This window comes from Octopus bimaculoides, chromosome 15 (assembly GCF_046866305.1).
Source record: "Octopus bimaculoides isolate indiv1 chromosome 15, ASM4686630v1, whole genome shotgun sequence".
Lineage (NCBI taxonomy): Eukaryota > Metazoa > Mollusca > Cephalopoda > Octopoda > Octopodidae > Octopus > Octopus bimaculoides.
This window is the reverse complement of record NC_142942.1, coordinates 40,030,582-40,053,081: the sequence shown is the minus strand read 5'-3', so window position 1 is coordinate 40,053,081 and position 22,500 is coordinate 40,030,582. Positions and strand designations below refer to the sequence as shown.

At 35.2% G+C, this 22,500-nt stretch overlaps 1 protein-coding gene across 2 annotated transcripts in view; it reads left to right on the top strand.

Moving 5' to 3' along the window:
• LOC106873511 (epithelial cell-transforming sequence 2 oncogene-like) overlaps positions 1 to 22,500 on the top strand; it is a 146,125-nt gene that overhangs the window by 94,679 nt on the left and 28,946 nt on the right. For both annotated transcript variants that reach the window (XM_089363759.1, XM_089363758.1), the window contains 2 exons: positions 7,462 to 7,618; positions 16,121 to 16,186. In XM_089363759.1, the coding sequence (XP_089219885.1) occupies positions 7,462 to 7,618; positions 16,121 to 16,186 (223 nt within the window). The remainder of the gene's footprint in view (positions 1 to 7,461; positions 7,619 to 16,120; positions 16,187 to 22,500) is intronic.

Genomic DNA, 22,500 nt, shown 5'->3' with positions numbered 1-22,500 from the left:
TACTATTACTATTACCAGAGTGTTGTCGTCGCCTTCGTGCCGCCGCCGCCGCCGCCGCCGCCGTGATCGTGGTGGTCGTCATCGTCGTCGTCGTCGTCGTCGTCGTTGTCGTCGTCGTCGTCATCATCATCATCATCATCACTAAGCCTAACAACGGCCTAAAACATTTAAGAAATTCTCTCCGATCAAGAACCCACACATCATCTCTTATTCACAAACCACATAATTTCTTTTTTTCTGAGACAATTTTCCCAAGCAATTTCCGCTGTCCCGGGTACGTTATCTAATCCAATTTCATTCGTGAAGGTGGTGTCTGCGTATACGTAGATTCATTATATTGATCTATGTTTTTTGTCTGTCTGGGTGTCTCTCTCTCTCCCTCCTCCCCCTCTCTCTCTCCCTCCTCCCCTCTCTCTCTCCTCCTCCCCCTCTCTCTCTCTCCTCCCCCTCTCTCTCTCCCTCCTCCCCCCTCTCTCTCCCTCCTCCCCCTCTCTCTATCCCTCCTCCCCCTCTCTCTCTCTCCTCCTCCCCCTCTCTCTCCCTCCTCCCCCCTCTCCCCCTCCTCCCCCTCTCTCTCCCTCCCCCCCTCTCTCCCTCCCTCCTCCCCCTCTCTCTCTCCCTCCTCCCCCCTCTCTCTCCCTCCTCCCCCCTCTCTCCCTCCTCCCCCTCTCTCTCCTCCCACTCTCCCTCTCCCTCCTCCCCCTCTCTCTCTTCCACCTTTTCCACCAGTATATTAAGAAATAACGACTTCCTGTTATTCTAGCTGAAAATCTCACTTCTTCATTTCTCTTTAATTCATCTGCAGCCGCTTTTACTTATCGAACTTCTCAAACTACCAGCAACTTTTGGGCTACATTTCCCCTATGCTTTCTTTCCTTTCCGAAACCATCGTCAGTGACTTCACAACTTCTCATGCCTCTCACTCTTATCACTCTCGTCTCACTCTTTTGATACAAAAGCCGAATCCTTTGCTATTTTCATGTCTTTATACGAACTTTCTTGGATTTCTTAACTCTGTATTCCATGCATATTATTACTGTTCAGATGCTGCATGTTATTCCTAGTATTTTGAGATATGAAATTTTGATCAGAGGAACTGAATTTGCTGAATTTAGTAACTGTATGCATCGCATCATTTGTTATGTTAGCGAATAACAACTGCACTACATTTTAACATACTGCATAGAGAATATGGCTAAACATTTGAAATCTTGAATTCGAGCTAATGTTCTGCGTATGTTATTATAACAGAAGTATGTTGCTTCTGAAAATCTGTTCCCAGAATCACATCCCGATTGCTACAAGCATCCTCAAAAACAGTCAGACACATATTTGGTTATATAATTTCATTAAACGATCAGAATTGCATTCAACTGTAAAGACTAATCAAGTGTAGACATAGGTTAAATATGTAGGTAATATATTTAGGCAGTGAAGGCGCATGACTCAGTGGTTAGAGCGTCGGGCTCACAATCATGAAGTAGGGTGTTCGATTCCCAGATCGGGCTGCGTGTTCTGTTCTTCAGCAAGACACTTTATTTCAGCTATAGAAATGAGTTACGAAGTCAATGATGCTAAGTTGTATCAGCCTTTGCCTTTCCCTTGGATAACATCGGCGGCGTGAAGACAGGAGTCTGGTATGAATGGGCGACTGCTGGTCTTCCATAAAGGAACCTTGCCCGAACTTGTACCTTGGAAAGTAACATTCTAGGTGCAATCTCATTGTTATTCGTGACCGAAGGGGGTCTTTTCCTTTGTATTTAGGCAACTTTCCTGTCAATAAAACGTTCAGAACTCCCCTGAAAACGCCAAACTTCATTTACATTCCCTGTCAAATTTGCGTTAGACCATCCTGAGAACCCAAAAGCAGCAATTGAATTGGCACAAAGACTAGGAGATATAAACGAGGTCATAACTTTCTTCTTATTCTTTATTTGGTCAGAACTTATCCTGTGACACTTTTTCTTCCACGTGAGTATCGCTGCTCTTTCCACGGAACATTTTACGCCACAAAACCAGCCATGTTTATGTGTTGTTAACCATGCAAGTGTTACATCTTTAATTGTAACAGCAGACTTCCAGATTATTTTACCGTCTGGAAAATGACATTAGCTAGAGCGTCAGCGATAATGGATATGTTCCAATTCCGTTTGACCTGTCTGGGCCAAAAAATCTTTGTTCATTTTTTCAATGCATCCCTAATTACTATCGGTCATCCTAAAGACACAACAATTCTTTGTCACAATATAAGTGAATGGAGTTTATGAGCCTTCTCCATTTACTTCAAGACTGCTGCATCTCTAGAACTCAGAGGTCTAAAAGACTTAGAGCTATGTTGAGCGCTCTAACATGACAGCGAATGAGTTTCTCTTCCTAGTAGACGGCGAAGTATACTTTTAAAGGACAATTCATTTATAAGGCCATTGCTTACAAGTTCTTCCCGTTAGTGTTTACTGCTACAATTTTCATTGAACAAATGTTTAACTGAGAGTGTAGAGACCACGAAGGAAATCTTTCATGGTTTCATCAGTTGCTGACGTTAGTAAGAAGTTTATGTTAGACAAAGATTTAACATTTTTTTTATTATATAGGTATTTTCTAGTTCTTGAATCCCTGCATTAAAGTGTAGCATCTAAAAAGTACTGATTCACAGTCATTAATATATTTTATTGTTAAGCATTGCAATTTGTCAGGTGCTCTTTCAACACTCGGAAGTGAAAGTTTCAAAAGTACTTCGAAGTTGTCTAAATCCCTTCTCAGTAAGTGATGAGACTACACCTTTATTAGGCAATGTATGCACTCCATGATATTGATGTTGTGAGTTTAACAAATTATAACAAATAACGCCTCCTGATGTCGAAGGCTTTATTCTACTTATATCATCACATAGTCAACAAATATTATATATGTAACAACATAAATAAAAAAAAAACCTGAAGAAAACAATGTTTATTTCCCCATAGCCACTTTTGCAAAAATGTCATTACTAGATCAAGCGAGAATTTGTAATCTATTATTAGACTTCCAGATTATTTTACCGTCTGGAAAATGACATTAGCTAGAGCGTTAGCAGTCATAGATATGTTCCAATTCTGTTTCACCTGACTGGGCCAAGAATCTCTGTTCATTTTCTCAATGTATCTCTAATTACTATCGTAATCGTAAAAAACACGAAAATTCTTTGTCACAATATAAGAAAGTAATAATGCCTTAATGGCATAGAACATGATAACTAAATTCAAGGACTCTTTTTGCACACGTACACACATACTCCCCCCCCCTCTCTCTCTCACACACACACGTGCGTGTGTGTATATATCTGTATGTATGTGAGTGTGCATGAGTTTGTGTATGTGAGTTTGTGCAGGTGAGTCTGAGAGTGTGTGTGCGCAAGTGTATGCTTGCGTTTGTGAATCTGTGTTTGCATCTATACGTGTACATAAAATATTGGGTCATCCCATAAATAGTACGGTTTTTACAACTGGATGAACTACAAATTGGAAGGGGACGGGATAAACTACCAACATCAACTTTCTATGAAAGCAAGTAGTAATTTTACCTTGAACTTATTCTTAGTGCAAGTTTTGAAGAGTACAGTTCGATTTTAGCAGTTACTTTTTCAAGGCTATAATCGAAGTGACAAAGGAGCACAATTGGCATATTTTGCTTTATAAGTTTAATAAAGGCAACAACGCAACGGAAAGTGCGAAAATATTTATGCAGTATATGGGGATCGGACAATAGGCGTAAGCCAATATCAACGGTGGTGCCAGAAATTCAGCCGGAAACTACAGCCTAGAAGACGAGCCTCGTCCTGGAAGATATATAGAGCTCGACGAGGAAGTCCTGGAAACCCTGGTGGAACAAAACCCTCGTAACTGTTGAGAAACAACCAGAGAAGCTTGAATTTGGTCATTCACCCATTCATCGACACCTGCGTCTCATCAGAAAAGTCAGCAAATTTGCTCAGTGGGTTCCTCACACACTTTCCGAGCCTAATCGCTCGCAGAGAGTGAATGTGTGCTCCTCTTTGTTGTCATCTCTCACGAATGAACCTTTTTTGAACCGAATAGGGGTGACAAGAATTGGTTACTCTTTAAAAATGTCATGCATGGAAGTTGATAGTGCAAGGAGAAACACCGCCAGCCCAGGCTAAGAAGGTCTTCGTGATATGAAAAGTTTAAACCATTTTGAAAATTTGAAACGCAAACCAAACGAAAACAAAGGCGATCTACTGCGAGCACCTTGAGCGGTTTAAGTCAGTACTAGAGAAATAACGTCCATGTTTGGTTTCAAGACGAAAGGGGTTGTTCCATCAGGATAATGTTTGTCTACGTCCAGTGAGGATGATATTCCAAAGGCTGGAACAGTGTGAATGGGAAACGATGCCGCATCCACCATATTCGCCGGATATTGCCTCATCTGATTATTGTGATTTGGACGGAAAAAATATGAACTCTACAGACGAGGTCAGAACAGAACTGGAGGAGTATATTTTGTCACAGACAAGTGAATTTGGGAAGAGGGTCCTTGCAAGTCTTCCAGATAGATGGAAGAGCTTTGTAGAAAATGAAGGAGAGTGTATTTTAGATTAAAAAAAGAACTTTGTTGAAAAATGAAAGAAGTATAAAAAACCGCATTATTTATGGGATGACCCAATATTTTGTCGATAATTAAAACGCAGATAAGCTAAAGAATAGAAAAGGAAAAAAAATCTAGTCGCTTTGCTTTTGATTTCCCGTATCAGTGAGTCTCTTCAAGATTCTTTGAGACAGTAATTGGTGCTTCCGCTGTGCTTACAGGCGTAGTTTAACGTTTCGCATCTAATTACGTGTCATTTTGTAATCGTAGACTTCTTTGAATACTTTCAGTTCTCTAATTGCTGTCTTGAAAAACATTTAGATATAGTATGGACATAAACACAGGCTTTATTTAAGGAAAAGAAATTCATAGCCAGATTTTTTAAACATGAGAAATATCATACAGTTCGAAATACTTGTACAAGAATGTTATCTCAGAGAAGAATTGGTTTACATCGTCAAGATTATCCAATATGAATGAAATCTATATAAGAATAACAATTGAGAAAGGTAATACGTCTCTCAGCGGGATAACGTACTTTATAATTAACCATACGTCCGTTCGTAGAACGACGAAGGTCCTCTAGTCATCGTTAAGGATGATTGCAGTTTTGCGCAACGCGTTTGTTTGGAGGTGAGATGTGTTACGCACAGTCAACTTCACTCTGTCGTCCGTGTCCATCTTCAAATAGGTGGCAACACCAGTTCAAGACGAACGGGGAAGGAGACGGATGCAGTGGTTGACCATGATCGCTTATTTTCCTCAGTTTGCTTTTTGCTCTTTAGAACCAGTGCCACACTATTAAGTTTAAAGAAGATAAATGGTAACCTTGAAAGAGATGCGGTATTTATTACCATAGAATGAGACAATTCATCGTAGTTGTTTCGACGCTGACAGTTTGAATCGGCTGACTGGACATTTAGCCTCTTATAGTAACTCTACTATTTGGCACTGGAAAGAAACACACACACACACACAAACATTTTATGGTTAGGGTTCGGGTTATGATTATTTTTGCCATAACCTAACTCATAACAACAACCCTAACCCTAACCCTAACCCTAACTCTAAAACCCAAACACTAACTCTAAAACCCAAACACTAACTCTAAAACCCAAACCCTAACCCTAAAACCCTAAAGCTAAAACCAGTACAAACGCACGAACGATGTCATAAATGACAGTACCGCCGTTAATTGTTGTTGACAAACAACGGCACTAATTTTATTCAAGGGAAAACATCCCATTATACCACTAGATGTGTTGTTTACATTCTACAGCAGTAATTGTTTTCACCTCAATAGACGTCATTGATTGGTTGAAATTACCGAAATACGACAATTTTAACACGAAATACTAAGAGTAAAATATGTTTTATATGATACATTCTACCAGTGTACTAAGTTTGAAAGTGTTTCGTTTAGAAAACAAGTGGCGCCCGCCAAATCAGAAAGATCCATCGGGTCATCCCATAAATAATGTTCGGACTTCTATATTTTCAATTTCTAAACACGTTAACAACATTTTAGAATGTCTAATTGTATCAAGTAATATTTATATGTATTTGGGCATAGTTAAACTAATTAAATTTCCTTTTGCAGGATAATCTAATTGAAATTACACTAATTGTAGCTCTTCAAACATGAATGTGTTTAAACATTTGCAGCACATAATGCATTATGAGCTTTAAAAAATGCAAACCTTGCAGCTGAAGAGACTCGAAATATTCACTCAGTTTATAAGGAAGAGTGCCTGAATGAAATCTTGCAGATGATGGTTTGTAAAATTTAGAAGTGGTGATTTCAAAGTTGAAGATGATGCCCGAACAAGACGTCCAATTGAGTTTTATGATACGCTCTTTTTTTTTGCAGAATTTGAAACTCATCATGCAATTTCAGTCGAAGAATTGGCAAGCAAGCTTCGTTCAAGCCATACAACTGTTTACCGCCATCTTCAACGGCTTGGAAAGGTCAACAAACTCGGAAAATGGGTTCCTCATGATTTGTTTTAAGCCAACTGCAAATCCTGAGTGGACATCTGATCTTCTCTTCGTTCTTGTGAACTTATCTCGCCCTTTTTGGACAGACTGGTGACCGGTGATTGAAAATGGCTCTTCTATCAACATGTTAAGCGTTGTAGATATTGGTTTGGTGAAAGGGAAAAGACCCAGCCACTACGGAAAAAACGGAACTCCATGCGAAGAAGGTTCTCCTTTTTGTTTGGTGGGATTGTAAATGAGTCATTGACTTTGAATTTGCTATTAAATAATCAAACAATCAATGCTCAATGGTCTACTGTCAACAATTAGAGTGTTTGAACACCCAGCAATTAGAGCGTTTGCAGAAAAAATGACTGCTTTAGTGAATCGAAAGTGAGTAGTGTTTCATCAGGAAAAATGCAAGACCTCAGACTACAAAGATCACGTTACAGAAGATCGAGGAACTTCGCTGGGAAGAAATTTGTTATCCGCCTTACTCTCCAGACCTCGATCCTTCAGGTTGCTCTTTGTTCTGTGGTTTACAGAACCATTTGGAGGGAATAGCTCACGAAACAACTTAGGAAGTCGAAACTGATCTTTCAGATTTCTTCTCTTCGAAATCGAAAGTGTTTTTCACTAATGGGATTAAAAAGCTTACGAGTAGATAGAAAGATGCTATAGATAATCATGGAAACTATATTGACGATTACGATTCATTACAGTGTTTATTTATGGGATGACCTAATGGTATCAGGTAAAACTTTTAATTTTATTTCTGTAGATTCGATGAATTATACAATTATTACAAATCATGGAAAGCAATTCAAATGACTGTATTTATTTTCTTATAACTTATATCATTGTGACAAATCAGTTCCTTAAAGAACAAGTTTTAATTTTCAGCCTTCAGGAGATTCTACTAACGCCAATGGAACGTATTGAAGAATACGTGTATTTACTGACCGCTTTGCTGACGCATACGGCTATGGACCACTCAGACAGACCAGACCTATTCAAAGCTATTGACGCTTTTAAAGAAGTGAATTCTTTCATTCAACAGGTACGGCGCCTTCCCATTTGAACCTTATAATACTTTGATAATTTCTTGAATTTCAGGAGTATACATTGAATATATATCATGTATCCTTTACATGATATCCAATATCTTTGGTGCATCTTGTTTGATATTGACTCTTATCAGTTAGTTAAGCGTGGGAATATGCATTTACACATACAAAGTTGGCTAAAAGTTACCCGACAGTAAATCAAAACCCATCTAATTCCAAGATTAGAAAAAAAAAATTATATGAAACTTCGCTAATAAATAGACAAATGTTGAAAAAAAAAAAAAAAGACGCTGATTTTAACCCACAGCATTCAATTATTAAAACTTTCATAATTGGAATGAATAAATAAAATTGAATATTAAGTATTCATGGAACTCTGATTTACTGTCCGGTGACTTTTTGCCAGCCCTGTATATCAACTTTCTGCTTCAAAACCCCTTTTTATAGCTTTATTTTCTAAAATGTAATATGTCTTTCTATGCCAGCTACCGTAGAGTTCGCTTCTTTACGTAGTGGTAATTTTATCATTATTTCAGCTTCCCAGGCAGGTAGTAATAAAACTGAAACCTCTTTTCCTATGCATGCTGTATTGGCCAACAGAACTAGAACAATATTACTCATCGACTAAGGCGGCGAGCTGGCAGAAACGTTAGCAAACCGGGCGAAATGCTTAGGGATATTCCGCCTGTCGCTACGTTCTGAGTTCAAATTCCGCCGAGGTCGACTTTGCCTTTCATCCTTTCGGGGTCGATAAATTAAGTACCAGTTACGCACTGGGGTCGATGTAATCGACTTAGCCCCTTTGTCTGTTCTTGTTTGTCCCCTCTATGTTTAGCCCCTTGTGAGCAATAAAGAAATAAGAAACGTTAGCACACCGGGCGAAATGCATAGCGGTTTTTCGTCTGCCGTTACTTTCTGAGTTCAAATTCCGCCGAGGTCGACTTTGCCTTTCATCTTTTCGGGGGATCGATAAATTAAGTACCAGTTACTCACTGAGGTCTATGCAATCGACTTAGCCCCTTTGTCTGTTCTTGTTTGTCCCCTCTATGTTTAGCCACATGTGGGCAATAAAGAAATAAGAAACGTTAGCACGTCAGGCGAAATGCTTAGCGATATTTCGTCTGTCTTTACATTCTGAGTTCAATTTCCGCCGAAGTCGACTTTGCCTTTCATCCTTTCGGGGGATCGATTAATTAAGTACCAGTTGCGTACTAGGGTAGATCGAATCGACTGACTTCCTCTCCGAAAATTTCGGGCCTTGTGCCTAGAGTAGAAAAGAATATTAGTCATTGCCTAATATTTAATTATTTCTAGTGTTTTAGACCTAGCTACATTAAATATGCTAAAGTTAACTCATACTAAACTAGTTTATAATAGAGTAATTAATGGGGACTATACAGAGGAAAGACAATAGAATTTGGTTATGATTCAGATGTATATTCATTCACATATTGTTGTTGTCACGCCGTCGCTTACGACGTCGAGGGTTCCACTTGATCCGATCAACGGAACAGCCTGCTCGTGAAATTAACGTGCAAGTGGCTGAGCACTCCACAGACACGTGTACGCTTAACGTAGTTCTCGGGGATAATCAGCGTGACACAGTGTGACAAGGCTGGCCCTTTGAATTACAGGTACAACAGAAACAGGAAGAAACAGCGATCCTATGACCGTGAGTCCGCTGCCCTAACCACCGGGCCAATGTGCCTCCACGTTCATATATATATATATATATATATATATATATATATATATATATATATATATATATATATATATATATATATATATATATATATATATATATATATATATATATATATATATATATATATATATATATATATATATATATATATATATATATATATATATATATATATATATATATATATACATATATATATATATATATATACATATATATATATATATATATATATATATATATATATATATATATATATATATATATATATATATATATATATATATATATATATATATATATATATATATATATATATATATATATATATATATATATATATATATATATATATATATATATACATAGACGTAGACAGATATGCTGTAGGAGCAATGCTTTCAGCAAGCAGGCAATATATGACTTAAAGCATTACAGCTTGTTCTAATAGTGCCTAATATAGTTGTTTGTGGTGCAGCTCTTGTTATAACGACCCTTGTGATGTAGATCTTATGATATGGTATTTGTGAAATGATTTCTGCGGGAGCAGAAAGTGTTACCAGAAAGTTGATACTTATGGAGATTTTATTTTAGATAAGGCATCTTCATATTTGAAAAAAATAATAGTATGAATCTTGTGGGGAGATAAATTTTCATTGCGAACTGTTACAGTTTACCCTTTATGGATAGTAGGTGGACGAAGAGGAAGGATTTCTGGGTATTTGTAGATAAAATGGGGCAATGATGTGAAAATATTCATGTTATTAGTGTTTCCTGACTAATGTGAAAAGTTAACTATGATGACATATATCAGCTGAAGAAAACAGGATGTGCTTTAGAAGAATTCATCTAACTTAATTTGAATGTTCAATAAGTGAATCTATCAGTGGATTAAATCTTATAATTGTCAGACATATGTAATCTTATTATAGAATCAACTTATTTGATAGGTCATAGATGACTGTAAGAAATTGAAATGTTTGATCATATTCAACAGAGCTATCTTTAAACAAATCAGAACTTCAGTATTTTGATTTTATTATATCTTATTCATAAATTCTTCGAGCTGGCAGTATCGGTAGCACTTTGGAGAAAATGCATAGTGACATTTCTTCCGTCTTGTCCTGTTTGAAGCTCAAATCTGATGGAGGCCAACTTTACTTTCATTCTTTTGGGATCGATAAAAGTACCAAAACAAGTATTCGGGGCAATATATTTGTTTTTGCCCACCCACTTTATAGCTGCTGTACTTGTGCAAAATTTAGAAAGGGTCATATGGTATTTATTAAGGTGGTGAGCTAACAACATCATTAGATCATCGGAGAAAAAAGGATAACAGCATTTCTTTCGGTCGTTTACATTCTCAGTTCAAATACCCCTCCGGGGTAGATAAAATTGCGGAGCAGTCAAATACTAATGTCTATGTAACGAACTCAATCCCTCCTCTTAAAAAAACTGTTGGCTTTGCGCAAAAATTAGATAGGATTAAACGTTATTTATTACATTACTAAGTGTAACGAATCTACATAGGAATATTGAATCGAAAATAATGAAAGCTATAATGCAGCGAAGCATTATTAGCTGTCAAAAAGTTAGATGTTTAGCATAAAAAAAGATTTTATCTCCAGCTACTGATGTTTGATAAAAAAAAAAACAGTTCCATTTGTTTACGCCATTAATGGTCATTAGTGAAGACAATATCACATTTTTTTCCCATAAAATATATAAGTCTGTCAAAAGCAAACTTCAAGCAATTAACCCGGTTCATAGATGTATACTTTTATATCCAGAACCACCTTTCTTTTTTTCGTTTTTAGGTTATTCAATAATACAAACAAGCGACAGAGGTTATACATACATATACATATACATATATATATATATATATATATATATATATATATATATATACATACACATATATATATATATATATATATATATATATATATATATATATATATATATATATATATCTATATATATATATATATATATATATATATATATATATATATATATATATATATATATACATGCATACATACACACATACACTTTGTTTTATGTATAGTTTACTGTTTCGTTATAGGTAGGGTCAACAAAATAGAATGTACTCCATCCTGTGAAAGATAAATGTCATGAACGTACACACCATTAAAATAAGAGATACTAATAGTTACATGCCATGCAGACACGGCATAAACGTTTGAAGGATATTTAAATCTTTCTTTCAACCCTTTCTGTCTGTCTTTCCCAACCTTTCTCTCACTCTCATTTCCCGAATTTAAAATCAGTCCGTGTAGCTAGAACAAAGACGTCATAAAATATGTGCACTTCCAAATAACCATATCCGAGACTTAATTTGGATCTGCAGTGTAAACCACTTCATATTCCTTTGTCGTATCACAAATCCCTCTGAGAGGTTTTTGTTAAAATATTATTACTTTTATATATTAATGTCATATATACATGCATTTTAGTCAACTAGAAAAGTCATTTCAATTAGAGCACCGTCAAAATGGTAGGCGTGGCTGTGTGGTAAGAAGTTTGCTTCCCAACCAAGTTGTCTTGGGCTCGGTCCCACTGCGTGACAACTTGGATAAATGACTTCCACTATAGACCCGGACCAACTAAATATTCGAAGGTGGATTTAGTAGACGGAAACGGATAGAAACTTGTCTGTGTACGTCATTGACAGGCGAGACAATTCACGCCGAGTCCCATCAGAAGCGATGGATATCGATCTTTCACAACTTATCGATCTTTACTGGGTGATAAAATACCTAAACTCGTAGTTTAGGTATTTTACCACCCGATGCATGCCAAATCGTGAACAAGCAAAGTACATATATTGTGTATGTGTTATCTATCTGTGTGTGCGTGTACGCACGCGTTTGTGTGACTGAATGTGTGTATGTATATATTTCGGATCTGAAATTCAGCCGCAGTCATAGATTTATTTAGGAATTTATAGTATAAAAGTAGAACCAGATTTACTCTATTTCTTATTGTAGGCCTTTATCCCTCGATATCGAGAAGTTACTATTGTGTTCGCAAAAAGGTATGATAATATTGACCAAACAGAGCTGAAGTCTCTCGTGTGTGTAAGAGCTCATCATAGGAAAACAAATTGTTAGAAATTACTGGTTCGCTGTATCGATGGTACTGTATGACAGTCCGGACATCGGTAATGTTGTAGACCTTTATATATTTGAGACATTGAGATCGAAGGTCCCTCGATATTGGCCAATATCGTGCTGAAAATAAATTTGATAAATTCGGGAAAATACTCATATACACCCTTAGCCATTTAGGCTACTGCATTACTGCAAACACTAATCTGTCCAAAGTTGATGTGCTCGCTGTTTCCCTAGACGTATACTAGCTCTCTTGAAAACCTACTCATAAAACGAATAAACAACCCTGACATCTTCCTATAGTTATGAGAAATCTGTATTAATATATCTAAAGTCTCATCTGTATAAATATATCTAATGTCTCATCTTGAAAGGAATTATTTGATAATGCAGCCGCCTACTTTTACTAATTCTTGCTAAATGTGGCTTGAAAAATAAGATATTTTACAACCCTTTAATCGAAAATACGAAACCAAAGTAATAGCTAGGAAAATGGTACGGTTCTCCTCCTCCACTTCTTTCTCGCTAAATGCCAAAACTAACGGAGGCATCAAGAGAAACACATTTCCCAGAAAACCGTAAGTACAAGATTCTTAATAGACTCTCGATAAAAGTGTCATATAACTGGTGAAAGACATTATCTCCTGCAAACCAGGGCAGAGCCCACTCCTCTTTGTAACTGCAGTGTCTCTGAGGCTTGCCCACTCAATCAAGAGTCTTTGACAAACTGAGTCGTATATGAGGCCGGAGTCACAGCAGTGCTCCAAAATGATGTAATAGAAAAGAAGAAATACGCCGGTCGGTTTATGTGGAGGTAATTCTGAGTAAAACCTTGGTAACAAGCAGTCTTCTTTCCGATACATCGTCAAAAATAAATATTCTTGGCTGGCTATCTTCATATGGCAAACTCCAGTTAGTAAGTGATGGAAAGAGATAAACACAAATACATGGACACAGAAAGAGACACAACGGGCTTCTTTCAGTTTCCGTCAGCAAAATCCACTCATTAAGGCTTTAGTTGCCTCAGACTTAGAGTGGAAATTACTTGTCCTAAGTGCCATGGAATACGACTGAACTCAAGACAACTTGGTTAGGGAGAAAACTTCTTTATTTCATATTTCCTAAAATTGGCTATGGAAGCCTTACACAGATGGGACAAAGAAGGACAGACAAATATAGAGAGAGAAGCAGTTTCTTTACCACGGATGAAAATGTTTCGGATGATGATAGACAAATGTCATGCGGTTAATATATATATATATATATATATATATATATATATACTTAAAATTTCAAAATTAAATGTGATAATCATTTTTTAATTGCAAATTTTGCCATGTGTATAACTGAAGGAAAGGCATCCAACCGCCAGATTCGAACATTAATTTTTTGCCCCTGTCCCCCCTTATCTAGTTCCAGTCACTCGCAGCAAGTTCATTACTGGCTTCCATCTATTCATATCCTGTGAACAGTATTTCTTCTCCGGCCTGACCTTAATATCGAGGTGGTAACTAAAAAAATTAACCAACTCCTGGCCAGATACGAAGGTACCTGTTACTATCCCACTTACTCGCGTCTTCCATACTGTTTCTTTCAGTATGCCAACCATGCAGAACAAACAAGATATCCTTTCTCTGTGAAAGGGAAGGAGGCGGCACAATCTTGATAATAGACTCAGCCGATAGCAGTACTTTTCCCATCGTTGACAACTGTTGCTCTATAAAAGCTATCAGTCCCGATAATTCCGGACACTCCACGAAGGCCTGGAAGACAGTTTCTCTGTGCCGTCTGCACCTCGGGCATGTCAGCGAGACGGCACTACCGTGCCTTGACAACTTGTCTCGAACAGGCAAAGCCGAACGGTAGCACTGTCAAGCCAGGAACTTCTGTTTATTATCCAGGTAGCCCGGCCCGAAAGTTCTCCTGAACAGGTTGATCAACTGATCTTCATCGAAGCCCAGGGCCTCCCCAAGAACATCGTCTGACATACATTCCACTAACCCACTATAGGATTCCGCAGTGGAACTCCTGTTGCAGGTATTGCCCGCGGAAAAGGATTCTCTCCAAATTGTTCAGTCACAAATCGGGGTAAGGCACAATGGTCAGACGGTAGGTGATAACAGATGCTATGAACATCTGCGCCACAATCGCCCTCCCTAGCAAAGATAACGCAAACTTCTTACTACACAGTCATGCCTACCATTATGATGGTGCTGTAAGGAAGTGCATTTTCTAGTTGACTGAGATGCTTGTATTTATGATATTAATATATAACAGTAATGATATTTTAACAGAAACCTTTCCGTGAAATTTGTGATACAACGAAGGAATATGAATTGTTTTACACCGTAGATCGAAACTAAATCTCTGATATGGTTATCTGACAGTGCACTTTAATTTTATGAAGTCTTTACTTTATTTACTGAGGTCGATTTTGAATTCGTAAGAGAATGCGAGTGAGCGAGAGGTTGGGAAGGAGAGAAGACGAAGAAGAAGAAGATGAAGAAGAAGATAAGAGAGAGAGCGAGGGAGAGAGAGAAAGAGAAGCAAACAGATGGATTGAGAGATATTTACATATCATTTTAACGTCTATTTCATTGCAGACTAATGTTTATAGCGCCTACAGAAAAACAGAATAAATCTCCATTACTTTAAACAAAGATAAATTGTGCAAAACAGGTCCATACATTATATACAATAGTGCTGCTAGTTCATTAAATACCGGATAACTATTGTGTGATAGAGAGATGGTCTCCGGGTTCTTGACTGCTTTACAACAATATTAACTCGGCCGAATTATTTATCATAGACTCTTCAAGGTTAAAATATAAATTTGAACTCTGAAGTTTGAAGTTAAATCTGAAGGTAGAGTACCGTTAATAAAAAATGCAGGCGTTTTGTTTGATGTGTAATGTCTGTGCTTATTTGATCCCAATGGCTTCTGAATTCAGTTTCTGAAAAGACATAAATAAAAGCAATTCAGTTACATAGATTTCCCCGCTTTCATTACCATCACAAACAATGCTGACGAAATATAATATGAAGTTATTTAAATTGTGCATACAGCTTATAATATTAGTTCTTCTGGTATATCGCGCGTATTGTTGTGTATATCTAATTAAAAACAACTCTAAGTATCTATGTGCTATAAAATGCAGCTATATATTTTTACCCTAACACTGGCTCTAGTATATATATATATATTCTGACTATGACTATAACGTCTTTCCTTTCAGCCTATATTAAACAAATATACCCACCTATCATTTTCAAACAGTAATGAGCAGTTTGCGTTATATGTTAACTTGACATAACAAATCAAACGTCATTCAGCAATGTTTAATACATGTTACTCTTTACTGAGATGTGTGATTAAAGATGTTCCAGATATCCTCACCCTGCACTTTTAAAGCCCTTACGCTGGTATTTGATGGAAAAATTATATTCAGTAAGTTAAGCAACCGATTTGAATAAACCCTACAAGTCTCACCTTAATTTCTTGGCTTTCGTTTATGATCAATGACATGCATTCACAATTTATGGAAAATTATATCTTCGTGTCGATTTAATGGTATGCTACACCATCTCTTATAACAATATTACTTACACTTCGGTCTAGTAGGAGCTAATGTGTTATTATCTTTCAGACAAAACTGCGTCGACAGCAAGAGCGACAACTCCAGAAGCTACACAAGACTATAATAAACTGCCCCGTAAGTAGAGTGAGCCCTTTAATTAGATGTTCAGATTTATGCACATTCATATACACACTATCTATCTATCTATCTATCTATCTATCTATCTATCTATCTATCTATCTATCTATCACGCTGTCCCTCTGTCTGTCTATTTGTCTGTATGTCTACCTGTTTGCATGTCTGTATATATATAGGATTTTCGTTTGAGTTTAATTTAAGTCCATCTGGAAAAGGTTGAAGCCAGTTGCTAACAAACCAACAGAACTTTATAAACATACATACACACGAACACACACACACACACACGCATATATATATATATATATATATATATATATATGTACACACACACACACACACATACACACACACACACACACACACACACACACACACACACACACACACATATATATATATATATATAGTGAATAAGGGAAAGAGAAAATGGCGTCCAAGAGAACCTTTATTCATCACAACGATCGTTTCGACCCATCTTGCATCGGTCCCTTACTGGTGGTATACTGTACAACTGATTGGGTTGCTTCTCCAGTGAAGAATGCAACTCATCTGGTGTCTTGTTCTAAAGAAGATACCTTGGTTTCGCTTGGCATGTTGTTGTTGCCATTAAGTTGTTGGCTATAATGGTCAGGTATAGGTACAATTTCCGGGTTGTAACCGGTTAATGAGTCTGGCTATAGTTCATAGTGAATACATCACTTAAAGGAAAATAATAAAATAAAAATGACAAAGGATATGCATTAGAAAATGAAATTAAGAAAGATAAATATACACATGTTGACAGTTACACATATAGACATATACACATCCTCACCACCGTGGCCTTGGGAACAGACACCCACGCTCACGCCGTTAAGATGTTATTATATGTATATAATCAATTGTAGGATGTCATTAGGGATTAAATAATCCCAAAATCTCATTGGTTAATCACTATCATATAAGGAGAAAGTATCGGCAATGTGTTAGGGGTTATAATAGTAATACATGTCAATAATAATAAGAGGAAGAAAATGGAGATCTATGGATGTATAAATAATTTATTTCTATGATTTTATAAAAACAATACGAATAAATTATAAAGCTGTAAAAGAAATGGCAGATACCAAATACCTAATTATATATTTCGATTCATGAACCTTTAGCAATTATTTTCAACTATATGTGGCCGAATCTCATGGGAACTTTATGAGCATATACTACAAAGGTTAACATATTTCTTGAAAGGATACAGACGAATTAGTAATAAGTTTAAGAAGTTAGATCATATATATTATGCGTATGTATTTAGCTAGTGAATTATAGATGCAAGTAAAGATATCAAAAAAAATCTGTTAACCTCGTTATATCACACAAATTATTCATACATCCATAATTCTTGATTTTCTTCCTTACTTCCTTATTAACAATTTATATATATAAATATAATTGTGACTGTCTTAAAATATAGGTATGATAATGCAAAACAGCCCCCGTGTTTCATGAACAATTTAAAAATTGGTTTCGAAAGGTCTTTTCTTTGATTTAATCTTTAAATCGCAACCATGCTGGGGCACCTCTATGAAACTTTTAGTCGATCAAATCGACTCTAGTATATTTTTACTTTTTTTTACTTGTGAAACTTATAAGTTACATGCACATAAGCAAACACCAGTTGTTAAGTGTTAGTAGGGGATACATATAAACACAGGGCACACAAAGAGACATGTCGGGCTTCTTTCAGTTTCAGTCCAGTCATCAAGGCTTGGGAAGCAAACTTCTTCACCACACAGCCATGCCTCCCATTATGATGGTGCTATAAGTGAAGTGAGTTTTCTAGTTGACTGAGGTGCATGTACAGATTGCATTAATATAAAGCATTAATGATGATTTAAAAGAAACCGCTCTGTGAGATTTGTGATACAGCAAAGGAATATGAATTGGTTCACAGTGTAGATCGAAATTAAGCCTCGGATACGGTTATCTGGAAGTGCACTTTAATTTTATGATGTCTTTACTCTTTTTACAGGGATAGAGGGATTGTTTTTTAATTCGGAAAAGAGAGAAAGATGGGTGTGAGAGAAGAGGTTGAGAGAGAGAGAGATGCAGGGAGAGAGAGGCTTTGAGAGACACATAAAGTGAGATATTTAAATACAACGATGGATTTGCTATATAGAATGATGATGAACTACAACCTTGGAAACCATTTATTCATATATATAATATATGAAACCTCTGCGTACTTCATTCATCCAGTCTCCAGTCCAGCACGTAAACGTATTCAGCAACATTGATTCAAAAACCCCGTGAAAAGATGTGAAACAGTGTGATATTATTTTCGTTACAACTAAAACTATCGCAGTTGCTAAAATTTTAACATGCATTGCTCAGAGGACATGAAAAAAAAACCTGCACACAACCACATGTTATTTCTTCTGTCAGACTTTTAGTATTGGTCGAAGATTTTGTGATCAGAGTAGTACCAAAGAAAACCATGTCCTTGAAAGTTTTTCTATTTGATAAATAACTTCTTGACACGTATATAACAGATTCACGCATGAATTGATTTGTCTTCAGTACATACGACTTATATCAAAAGTCCTTGTGCAACACAGGGCTGGTAGTCCAATCCAACACCCGAAGTTCTCTGGAAATGGCGCTCATTATTTTTCAGAGATCATCACCACCAATGTTTTGCACCCGTTGAATGAATTTTAACGTCCTTACACTTTTCGAACATGGAGAATATATCTTCTCTTTAAAATAGGTCATGCATTAGCAGCAAAGGCTACTAATCCATTCAAAAATATTCGTGCAATAAATTTTGCATCATTTAGATAAATGTTAATTTCTATATAACTGTGTTCCAAATGATTATAATGTTAATCTTTCGTTAATGTTTGATTTGGCATTGTGGGGTCTGAAAGAAACAAAAATGTTTTAATTGGTTTGAAGAGGATAATATCCTGATAATTAAGTGGACACAAATACATCTGGCATCCTATATATATATATATATATATATATATATATATATATATATATATATATATATATGCGAGTAAAAATAAATACAAAAAAAGGGGTTTTGTATGATTGTGTATAGAGGAATATATTATTTTGTTTAAAAGAGTTCCAACACTGTCTGTTTTTTATGTTTTATTTATATTCCTGCAAAACCAATGTGGGATATAGAATATGGAATATACAATATATAATATAATATACAATATATAATATAAAATAAAAATGGATGGTACAATGAAATAAAGTATTGAATGTCTTATTGAATATATGGAATATGTCTTATTGAATAGATGAAATATTGAGTGTTCAATATAAAGGATTAAATATATAAAGGCGAATACGTATTTTCTATAAAGTCTGTCATACCGGCCATGATGAAATACCACAAGGTATAGAAAATACGTATTCGCCTTTATATATTTAATCCTTTATATTGAACACTCAATATTTCATCTATTCAATAAGACATATTCCATATATTCAATAAGACATTCAATAGACATTCAATACTTTATTTCATTGTACCATCCATTTTTATTTTATATTATATATTGTATATTATATTATATATTGTATATTCCATATTCTATATCCCACATTGGTTTTGCAGGAATATAAATAAAACATAAAAAAACAGACAGTGTTGGAACTCTTTTAAACAAAATAATATATATATATATATATATATATATATATATATATATATATATATATATATATATATATATATATATATACGCACATGCACACATAGAGAAATACATGTATGTCAAATACCATACAACATAAATTCATGATTCATTGAAATAACTCCACCTTTACAGGAAATAAGATCATCTCTACTTGAGAAGGAGAAATTATCTCAAGAATCAAGTTGACATGCAATTAAGGAAAAGAACAGTCTTATTGCCCGAAGATAAGACGGCAATTATGTACTATAATATACGACAGAAATAAAATGTATGATATAATAAATATACACAATATATATATATATATATATATATATATATATATATATATATATATATATATATATATATATATATATATATATATATATATATATATATATATATATATATATTATCTCATAATTAGCCTTAGCTCGGTTCATTGTTAGAAATCAGATATAAGAGATTAAATGGTTTTTACTATCGAGATACTGCCTACTGACATCGCAGCAAGAAATTTAATCATGTCATCCACTTGTCTATTCTTTGATCATTTGTTTTTTTCTCGATCCCTTGCTACTTATATGCCGTTAATAGCATGAGTTTTTGAAGTGAGCGGATAACGTCTTAACTTTTCAATATGTTACATACTAAACATATTACAGTACGTTGTCATGCCAGTATTCAAGTTACTATTTTTTCTTTTATGTTTCCATGTTAACTTAATTAACAGGGACGTTATCTTGAGGTTTAGTGTGAAGGCGTCTCTTCAAATCTCAGGAAACTATCTTAGGAAACTATCTTCGGATTCTCGCACTCTTCGGCAGTTCGACAATGCGAGTGATAATTCCAATATCATTTTGTCTCTTTGGTAGGAGTTTGGGTGTTGCGACAACTCACTAATCATCACGGGAATAATTGTTTCCTTCGTCACTAAAACTTCTTCATCTCTCTCTCTCTAGGTGCCAATAATTCTCAACCTTTTTGGTATACACTCTGTTATCATACGTCTGTGATTTGACCGTGTCTGTTTCTTTCCTCATCTATAATCGTATGGGGTTTTCTTGCTTCAGTAATATAATAATTATTATTATCATTATTATTATTCTGATTGTTAATTCGGCGAACTGGCAGAATCGTTAACACGCCAGGCAAAATGCTTAGCGGCATTTCGCCCATCTTTGTTCTGAGTTCAAATTCCGCCAATGTCCACTTTGCATTTTTATCATTTTCGGGACGAAAATTAAGTACCAGTAAAACACTGAGGTCGATGTAATCGACAAGTCTACTCCCAAAAAAATTAAGGCCTTGTGTCCTTAATAGAAATGATTATTATTATTGTTGTCGGCTCATTTCAGTTATAAATTTAGACTCCGCACACAAACAAGACATACACCAATTATCTCAGGTTTTGACGGTTAGTAAATCTAGAGCAAAAAGTTAAACTCAGGCGTTCCATAATTGTATGTGGTTCGGTAAATGATTGACTCCAATGCACTTCAGCAGCGATTATATACATTGAAAAGACCTCATTGCAAACTTTGTTCCGGCCAAGACAATCTCATTTGTATATGAATGATTGCCTATGTGTCCTAGCAGAATGTTTTTTTCTTCTTTTTCATACTTTGCAATATATAATATAATAATAGTATTCAGAGAACCAAATAATAACTGCCAAGAACTTCTTAGAAATACCTTAGCAATATTAAACACGCATATATTATGCTATAAAACGTTGCAGATGTGTACGTATATACATCCAGAAAAGGAGGAAGATTTACACTCATATCCTCACAATCTTGCCAGCAATTACAAATAAAAGCCTTCAGGTAGAAGAAGCGAGTCTATGTATTATAAAATAATCATTTATTATATGTAGCATTGGAGTGTGTGTCATGTGCACTTGATAGCTTTGTTCCTCAAAGGTGATTTTCTATAATTCTGTTCTCATTTTCTCACGTTCATCACTATCTCTTTGTTTTTCACGTAAATTTCCCCTATCACGTTCTCATACGCTGTAACTATTCGACAGTAGCATTCTCTCTATTCATGTCAGTGTTTGTGTCTTTATTTGTACTTTGATGTATTTCATAAAACTGATGGAAACAAATATATACAGGAATAATGCAATAAACAACAGCGATAGGTAAGTATATAGTTATATATGTATGCATATATGTATATATATATGTATGTATATATGCATATGTATATGCATATGTATATATGTATATATATGTATGTATATGTATATATGTATATATATATGTATATGTATATATGTATATATATATGTATATATGTATATATATATGTATATATGTATATGTATATATGTATGTACAGGTATCTTTTCTGGGCATCTCTAATGTGTATTAGATGTACACTGTATTTTACATGAATAATATATAGTCTGTTGACTAATTTTTTTCTCGCTACACCACTGGTAGGAAATTAAATTAAATTTCTTAATATTTTGCTACCCTAAGACTTATTAATTATATATATATATATATATATATATATATATATATATATATATATATATATATATATATATATATATATATATATATATATATATGTATACCTGCATATCTGTTATATACCTGTACATTATCAAGCTAT